Source organism: Myotis davidii, unplaced genomic scaffold (genome assembly GCF_000327345.1).
Source record: "Myotis davidii unplaced genomic scaffold, ASM32734v1 scaffold1320, whole genome shotgun sequence".
Classification (NCBI taxonomy): domain Eukaryota; kingdom Metazoa; phylum Chordata; class Mammalia; order Chiroptera; family Vespertilionidae; genus Myotis; species Myotis davidii.
The window spans coordinates 274,474-283,527 of NW_006291820.1; the positions used below are offsets into that span (position 1 = coordinate 274,474).

The following is a 9,054-nucleotide window of genomic DNA, read 5'->3' on the forward strand; positions in this document are numbered from 1 at the left end:
CGGGCCACCAGCTGCGCCCCCTCCCAGACCCAGGCTGATGCTCTCGGCTCCAAGGCAGGTCCACCGTGGTGTCTCCTCCACCAGGGCCCGGTCACCTTCCTCACATGGGAGCACGGGGCACCGCTGTGGGGCGGGAGGGAGAGGGAAGCAGCCGGTGGGAAAGAGCCATGAGCAGCGAGCAGACACGGCCCCAGCTCCTCTGTCCCAGCTCCCTGGCTGCGGGGCCAGACGCACAGCTGGGGGGTAGCGGGGGGAGCAGCAGACCCCTGCCCCGGCCTCCTGCCTGGAGCGGGGGAGAGGTGGAGGAGGGAGAGAATCAGGGGACGGCCACGTGCACGAACTGCCTGTCCCCAGGCAACTATGACAAAAATGCGACAGCAGTGGAGTGCGGGCAAGAATGCTGCCCAGGAACGGGGTTTCCCACAGACGCCCCTGCGGACTCCAGGGCACGGCTGGCCTCTCCCTCGGACTCACGCTGCTGGGCATGGAGTGGCTAGCCCGGGCCTCCCACATGTCCCCTGAGTGCCCCTCAACATCCAGAAACCCAGGAGCCCCTCCTGCAGGAGGAGACTGCACCCACGACGGGCAAAGGCCTAAGGATGCCCCCAGCGCAGAGGACACTCAGGCGGCCTGCCTGAGGGCCCTTGTCAGCCGGACACGGTGGGCTGGGGCTCCACTGTGTCCTGAGCCTCAGTGACATGCGGTTATAAACATCCACCTCACTGACCACGGTGAAGGACAGACTCTCAACACCTGTTACCTACAGTGGTGACGGTGGTGATGGTGATGGTGGTGATGGTGGTGATGGTGATGGCGATGGCGATGAAGATGATGGTGGTGATGGTGGTGGTGGTGGTGATGGTGGTGATGGTGGTGATGATGGTGATGATGATGGTGATGGCGATGAAGATGATGATGGTGATGATGATGGTGGTGATGATGGTGATGGTGGTAATGGTGATGGTGATAGTGAGCTGATGAAGATGATGGTGATGGTGGTGATGGTGATGGTGGTGGTGGTGGTAGTGATGGTGATGGTGATGGTGATGGTGATGAAGATGATGGTGATGGTGATGGTGGTGACGGTGGTGGTAGTGGTATTGCACTCTTCAATGAGTACAGGGAAGGAGGACTATGGGAGGGTCAGCACACTCTACCTCCAACCCCAGACTGCCCACGAGCCCTCACTCCTAGGCCCATCTAGCCTTTCTGGGCCTCAGTTTCTCTATCAGGAGGGTGGCCCGGCACCACTTCCTCTGTGTCTACTCTGATCTGGGCCCCCCCTCCCTGCCTTGCGGCCAGTGCCCTGCCGATGGCATCTCCACCTCAGCCTGCTTCCGCGGAGCGGCAGGGTCGGCCCTCGGACAACATGCCCACCGCCTGACGGTGTTGGAGACCCACACACGGGCCGGCCTGGGGGGAGTGGACAGAGGAAGCACAGAGCCTCCCCATGGCTGCCGGACACAGGTCCTCCCGGGTCAGCGGCTTCCCCTGCCCCTCAGGTCTTTCCGGGTGTGGAGGCTCAGGGAGGGGTCCCTACCTGCTCGTGTTCACGCGGCTGCTAAGTGGTGGGGCCAAGGTGGACACCGAAGCGATGCCACACCACAGAGCTGCACACTGTTCTGGAAACTTTTCCCCCAGAGGGGCAGGCACAGGCCCGCCCTACACCCACGTGCTTGCCCTGTTCCACGGACGACCGCCCGCCCTCCGGCCTCTCTCCATCAGAGGAAGGGAGACCCAGCCTCGCCCCCCCGGCCCGCCGGTCACGACAAAGACATTTGTTTGGAACAATTTTAACTCACACTGACCCCGGCAGGTCTGCCCGGGGCCCCGAGACTCGAAAGCTCAGTGTGAAGGCCCATCCGTCCCCCACACAGAATGACAGCGGAGGGCGGCCCGAAACCCTCGGGGAAGGAGACCCGCCCCAAGCAGGTGAGGCTGGGTTGGGACCCAGGCCATGTGCTCGCTCCGAGCAGACGTCCAGGAGGCCAACTGTGATCCTAGTGGCTTTGCAGGGCGTCAGTCGGCACCCTCCACCCGCCTAAGGTGCACTCACCCAGGACCCACCACCTGGGACCAGGGGACTTCTCAGCCACCTGCTGGAGAGGTGGAGCATTTGTCACGCGCCTGCTGGACGGGCACTTCACAGCCTGGAAGCCAGAGGCCCAGCCAGGCGGGAGGGTCCCGGTCCCTGGCTCAGGACACCCCAGCCCAGCCTCGAGCACAGAATTCTGAGTTCCAACCACTCGGCTCCCACGTAAGATTCAGGTGAACAAAGGGTCCTGAAGCTTAAAAGAAAGGAGACGGGGGGTGTGCCTGCCCATGCCGGGCGCCCGCCAGGAGCTGGCAGGGCCTCCCTCTGGGAGCTGTGGGGGGAAGACAGGGGACACTCTAGGGAACGCAGAATCGGAGCAAACATTTCGGGAGGCAGCCCCCTCCCTGGCGACACCACCAATGCCCCTCCCCAGCTCCTGTGCCCGCTCAGTGCTAAGCAAACACAGGGGACCCAATATTTCACAGCATCAAATTGCCCACATGAGGACCTGAGGCCGAAGGGGCAGGTCCTGCGGACACGCCCTGGGGACACGCCCTGCGGACACGCCCTGTGGGGCACACTGTCATTTTCCTGCCTGCAGCACAGCCAGGCTATTCTTAGTGCCCAGGGACCAGAATTAACTCAGAGGAAGTGCCAGCTGCCTCGCTGGTTTGGGAACTTCTCTAAATATAAGGCTCCGGCCACAAAGATCCCACAGCCAAGCAGGGCTCGGCAACCTGGCGGGAAACAAGGGCTCGCACACCCCCGGGGCCAGGTGCCTCCAGGCACAGGAACTGCCCCGAAACCCCACCCCTGGAGGAAGGAGGCCTCAGGACAGACGGAGAGAGAGCAGGTGAGCAGGTGAGCAGGCTCAAGGCAGGAGACACGCTGTCCACGGGCAGCACCCTGGGGCGAGCCGTTCCTGGTGAGGCCGTGGTGGGCACTTGGTGTCCCTCACCACGTGCATGAACGAGGAGCTCTCCACAGGCCCAACCCCAAGCCGAACCCCCCTCATCGTGACAGACCAGCCACAGCTGACCCTCATTCCCGAGAGGGCACCCCCTTCAGGCTCACACCTGGCCGAGCTCACAGGGCTCCCCGTCCTCCAACCACAGCCCCTCGCCGGAAACTGCCCCACCTAGGCTGGCCTTCGCAAGACAACCAAGCCCCAGGGCAGGTGGCGGCAAGCACGGGCAGGCCCAGGGAGGAGAGGGCAGGAGAGGCCAGTCTCCTGGCAACCTCTCCTCTTGCTCACCTCCCTTCTGATGGCAGAGATTCCTGTCCTGGGCATGCCACCCTGCCCGGTTCTCCAGGGCCACCCGACCAGCTCAGAAAAGCACCTGTGTGACCGCAGGCCCCCTTTGAACAAGCTCCCCACAATCCCCTCCACACCCACCAGCTCGCAGGCCCTGCCCAAAGGGAGCTGGGAAGTCACCCTCCCCCTCTCCCCAGGCTCAGGTCCGGCCCCGGGGAGCCCCGCAGCCACTCACCATGAGGATGCGGCGGTAGCTGTCGCGGTCGATGCCCCACAGCTTGAGGTCGGTCTTGGCTTTCACGGTGGCCGCCCTGGGGGTGCCGTAGATGAGCGCCAGCTCCCCGAAGCTGCCGCCCTCGCTGATGTTGGTCACCCACTCCCCGTTCACGTACACCTGGGGGCAGCAAGAGGAAGGGCACAGGACGCGTGGGTCAGGGACAACATGGCCGCCACCGGAGGCCCTGGCTGGTGGGTGGAACGCCATGCCCGCCCCCCCAGCCCTGCTCAATCCCCCGGAGGCAGGTGGCCTCTGGTCAAGGCTGAGAGGATGGCCTGGGGCTGGGGGTGGGAGCCGCCCGGCGGATCTCCACCCCGTTCCCCATGGACTGGAGATGGGCCTCGCTGGCCTCAGTTTCCCTGACTGCACCTCGATGAGTCCCTCCCACTCAGCACTTCCATGGGCAGGCTCCCGCCTCTTCATTCATCAACTGCCTCCTCTTCCCGCCCCGGGAGCCCCTCCTCCCCCACCGCAGCCTGGGTCTCCCCGCTGTCCTCCCTGCCGTCAATGGGCCCCGCCAGAGGCCAGACAAGATTCCCTTTCAGCCGCGAGGGCGCTGCACTGCGTTCCCCGTGCCCCGATCCCACTGTGCCCGGGCCCCGCATCGGAGCGAGCACAGCGTGGACTGGGGGTTATGCAGAGCGGCCGGCCCAGGCACAAAGCGGCTTTATCCCTTCCCTCCCATGTCAATGGGCACGAAGAATGGCCCCCATTGGGGCCGTGGGCGCGGCCTGGGGGGGACTGGGCTGCCCGGAGTCATGGAAGCCATTCTTGTCCCAATCAACGCGCCATTATCTTGGTGAAAAGCGGTGCCCAGAGCTGCCCAGCGGAGGGGAATGCGGGCAGGTGATGACGCCGCGCAGCGGGAGGGGACAGGGACGAGTCGGGAAGCTTCAAGGGAAACGCAAGGTCACAGTGCGGGGTCTCCCGGAGCCCCTGCCAGGGACAGGCCGTGAGGACCTCGTGCCTGAAGAGATCACGCAGCAAACCCTCCGCTGCCACGTGTCGGTGTGCGGGCCCAGCACCCTCGTCTTCTCGGCCACACAGGGGGACCGGCCCTGGGGGGACAGCTGGTTCCGGTTCGGCTGGGACCCAGAACGCTGGCACGAACGCTGCATGGGCTCCCACACCGCCCCCCCCCCCGCAGGGAAATTCCGGGGTGGCCTTTGCTGCATCCCAGGCCCTCTGGCAGCTCCCTCGCACTGTCCCCCCAGAAGCCCCAACGAGTCTGATGGCACCGAGTCGTGAGGGAAACGCAGCTCAGGGGCCTGGGGAGGGGTGGCTTCTCCCCTCACAGCCAGGATCCGGGCAGCCACGCCCGGACGGCTGCTGGGCAGGCCGGACGCCCCGTCACCCACCACACGGCACAGGGACCAGCCACAGGGGTGTCACAGCAGAGCCAGCATGATGGCTGTGCCCCAAACTCTCCCAGGGCACATCCCTAACGGGGGGGGGGGGGGGACACCCAGAGCCCAGGACTGCACGCCCCCGAGGAGTCAGAGGAAGGCATTGTGCGACCGGACGCCGGCCCCGCACAAAAGGCCGTCTCTCCCAGACAGTGGCCTCTGTCCCCACGGCAGCCGGCCTGCCCCAGCTGGCACGCACAGGGGCTGCTTCTCGCTTTGTTTCATTTTGGTTTTTTTCTTCTACTTTTAGAAGAAAAACGGTGGCCACATTTACGCTATCGCCGTCGACTGTGGCTTCTCTGGTCAAAGCCAGAGCCCCCACCCGGCCATCTGTGTCCTTTCGTTCATTCATCTCTTAATTCCTTCATCCGTCCGTCCGTCCGTCCGTTCGTGACGCGGCAGCCCGAGCACTGAGGCCCGGAGGCCCGTGCGCGTGGGGCCAGCAGCAGAAGGCAGGCGATGCCAGCTCCCGGGACACACTGCCCACCCAGGAGACAGGCTGTGGGCAAAGGATGGTACGAACACACGCGTACACACGAGCCAGGAGAGAACGGGGCGGAGGCTCCGGAAGGCCTTGCACAGACTGTGGAGAGAGGGTCTGAGCAGAGGGCCAGGACACAGGCCTTGGATGCAGCCACACCACGTGGGGAGATGCCTGTGGACAGGGAGAGCGTGGACGTTCCTCCGGGAGCCACGGGAGGCCCACTGGGCCCGCCACGGCTTACATCTGTGCCAACCTCCTCAATAAAACCGCAGAAGCCGGCCACAGGCAGCCCTGGGCTCCTGTCAGCACTGAGAACATCACCCACCTGGCCGTGTGCACCTGGCCATGTCCACCTGGTCATGCCCACCTGGCAGTGCCCACCTGGCTGTGCCCACCTGGCCGTGCCCTCCTGGCCGTGTCCACCTGGCCATGCCCAGCTGGACAGGCAGCTGGGGCCGCTGGGAACTGGGGAAACTGCCAGGAGAAGCTGGGTGCCTGGGGGCGGGGAGGCCCCGCTGTCTCGCTCCATCGCCTGCCCCCGAGCCTGGGCTCCACAGAAAATAAAATGCAGCTGAAACAACTGTCTGGGAACTGGACATGAGAAGCCAGTCACCTGCGCAGCCCACGTGGCCGAGGCAGACACGGTCGTGCGGCCCAGTCCCGCCCCAGCTCCTGCGCCGTCGCCAGGATGAAGGGGTGAAGGTCACCCCGCGGGCAGCAGGCTCCGCGAGTGCTTTCTAGGTGGTGACAAGGCTCATGGCCCGTCTCCTCCCGCCTCCCAGGCTCCCGCCACCAGGAGTGGGGGCGTCTGTGCAGGTGTGTGGGCACCTGGTCCGGACATCCCCTTTCCCACGTTCCCTGGAGGCGCCCCCTGAGGCAGCCCCAGCCACGCCACCTGCTCCTCCCACCAGGAAGCCCAGGTCCCCTCTCAATGGCCTTCAACCCAGAGCACCTGTTTGGGTTTTGCTCGAGGTGCCACCCCTGGCAAAGGCGTTCCCCCCAAAGCTCCTGTCTGTGCACCTGGCACGTGGAACAGCCACGGGGGGTCTTTCTCCATCCCTCTGGGGGGGGCAGGTGGCTGGGCAGGCTCCCTCCGATGGAACCCCAAATCCATCGTGGCTCAGGGTCTCCAGCCTGCCCTATGGTGTCGACCCCACGCGCACGGGGCCCCGAGGGTCTATGGGTGAGACAGGCACCAGGTGCTGCAGGAAAACACCCAGCCAGCTCTGGGCTGGTGACCCGCGTGGTAACAACAGAGATGCCCTGAGGGCAGGGGCACCTGCACACCCCGTTCGCACTGCATGTTCCCGGCAGCCGACAGGCGGGAGCAGCCGGTGGGCACCGGTGGGCGAACGGACAAGCACTGGGCCCATCCAGACGGCGGAGTATCGCTCGGCCTCACACAGGCAGGAAACTGACATCCGCTGCCTGGGCAGGAGCCGGAGGACATGTGCTCGGGGACACCTGCCCGTCAGGGACACACACTGGGCCCACACAAGGCCCCGGAGTCCTCAGGTTCACAGACAGGAAGGAGGGTGGGGCCAGGACTGGGGAGGGGGAGGAAGTGTTTAATGGGGACAGTCTCAGGCCGGGAGGATGGAACGTTCCGGAGATGCTGGTGGCGGCGGTTGCACAGCGGTGTGCCTGTGCTCACTGTCCCTGAACCGTGCACCCCAAAATCATCAACGCAGCCCGGCCGGCGCGCCTCAGTGGTTGAGCGTCAACCTAGGAACCAGGAGGTCACGGTTCAATTCCCACTCAGGGCACAGGCCCGGGTTGCGGGCTCGATCCCCAGTGGGGGGCGTGCAGGAGGCGGCTGATCCATGGTTCTCTCTCATCATTGGTGTTTCTATCTCTCTCTCCTTCCTTTCTGAAACCAATAAAGTATATTTTTTAAAAAATCCTCAACATAGTAGGTTTATGTTCTATGTTATGAGCATTTTACTAACGAGAAAACGGCACGGCCCCAGGCCAACTGAGCAACATCGTGACCCGCAGAGCAGACGGCCATGTCCCAGGCGCCCTGTCCCAGCCACTGCGTGAGGCCTCGCTCCCACCGTGGGGGCCGGAGGCTCTCCTCCCAGACCCTCGGGTGAAACCAGAGGGAATCCGGGGGAACGGGGCGGGGGGAGGGTAAGGGGGGCTGAGCCCCACGCAAAGGCCAAGGGAGGAGCTGGCATTTCCTGTGCCCACGGGTCGGAGCCGAGTGCCTTTCAGGTGGAGATGCCGTGTTCCGGGAATAAAACAAGTCGGAAGATGCTTTTATACTTAGAAAGCAGATTATAGCTCTTGGCAACACACAGGCCACGGCAGGCACTTCCACCGTCTCCGGAAAACCACGGTTCAAGCTAAACCTGGTGTTTGTGGCGTTTGGTCACCTGGCCGACCCCTCGGGCACCACTGGTCAGAGGGCAGCGCCCGCCCACAGCAGGGGGTGCTCACGGTACCCTGCCCCACCCGCTAACAGGCCAGGCTGGGTCCTCAGGGGGCTCGGGCAGCAGGGGCACCCGTGCAGATTCGGGGTCCCCCTCTGCTCCACAGACAGGTGTGGGGTCCGCCGAGCAGGACGGTGTGGGGGACAGAGGGCCCGACAGACCACGCCCACCGAGCCCCCCCGACCAGCGCCAGGACTGTGGTCTCATTCGGCCTGTCCTCCGGGAGGACTTACGGGGACAGGAGGCTCAGGTGCCAGCAGCAGGTGACAGGCCTGCGCCTCGGGCCCAAGCGAGGGGTATCTGGCCTGCTGTCTGCCCACAGGCCCGGGGGACAGCTCTGGAGACCCCGACGTTGGGCCCCCAGGCTCCTTGAAAGAAACAGCCCGGCCGGCGTGGCTCAGTGGTTGAGCATTGACCTATGAACCCGGAGGTCATGGTTCGATTCCCGCTCAGGGCACAGGCCTGGGTTGCAGGCTCGATCTCCAGCGGGGGGCGTGCAGGAGGCAGCCGACCAATGATTCTCTCATTGATGTTTCTCTCTCTCCCTCTCCCTTCCTCTCCGAAATCAACAAAAATGTCTTTTTTAAAAAAGGAAAGAAAGAAATGGCAAAGCCTTCTGGGCAAAAGGGTTCCCCTACCCACTCAGCACGGCCCCAGCTTCCTGCACACGCTCGGCACCGGGAAGAGGCCTTTGGAATTTAACGGGAAGATTCCCGTGACTCCAGGAACGCAGGAAAGGGAGGCACGTTTCAGGGCGAGGGGCAGTGGGAAGCGAGGTCCGAACCACGTGGGCGCCTGCCGGGGGGCGGCCGAGAGGGGAGCCGGGCCGGCTGGGCAGGGCCTTGGAGGAGGCACAGGGGTTTGCAGAGCAGAGCAGGCGTCAGGGAGACAGAGGGGTGCAGACCCAGAGGCACGACCTTCACTCGTGAATTCCCTGCCCACGGGCCACCTCCACACCCGCACATCGCCACCCGCAGTGCACACTGGGGGCTGTGCCCGGGCCCAGCACACAGCCAGTGCCCCCTAAACACAGGAGCAAGAATAAACAAGGGAAACGGAGAGTCTGGGATGGTGAGGGCGGAAGGGGAGCCGGAATGAACCAGGAAGGAGCCCAAACACCCCCGGGGCCCCCTCGCACCCGGCGGCTCTGAAGCAGGGCCGT

General features: G+C 64.6%; 1 protein-coding gene across 1 annotated transcript in view; it reads right to left on the reverse strand.

Moving 5' to 3' along the window:
• PRKAR1B (protein kinase cAMP-dependent type I regulatory subunit beta) overlaps positions 1–9,054 on the reverse strand; it is an 80,758-nt gene that overhangs the window by 14,064 nt on the left and 57,640 nt on the right. The window contains exon 6 of the mRNA XM_006765255.1: positions 3,526–3,684. Coding sequence (XP_006765318.1) covers positions 3,526–3,684 — 159 coding nt within the window. The remainder of the gene's footprint in view (positions 1–3,525; positions 3,685–9,054) is intronic.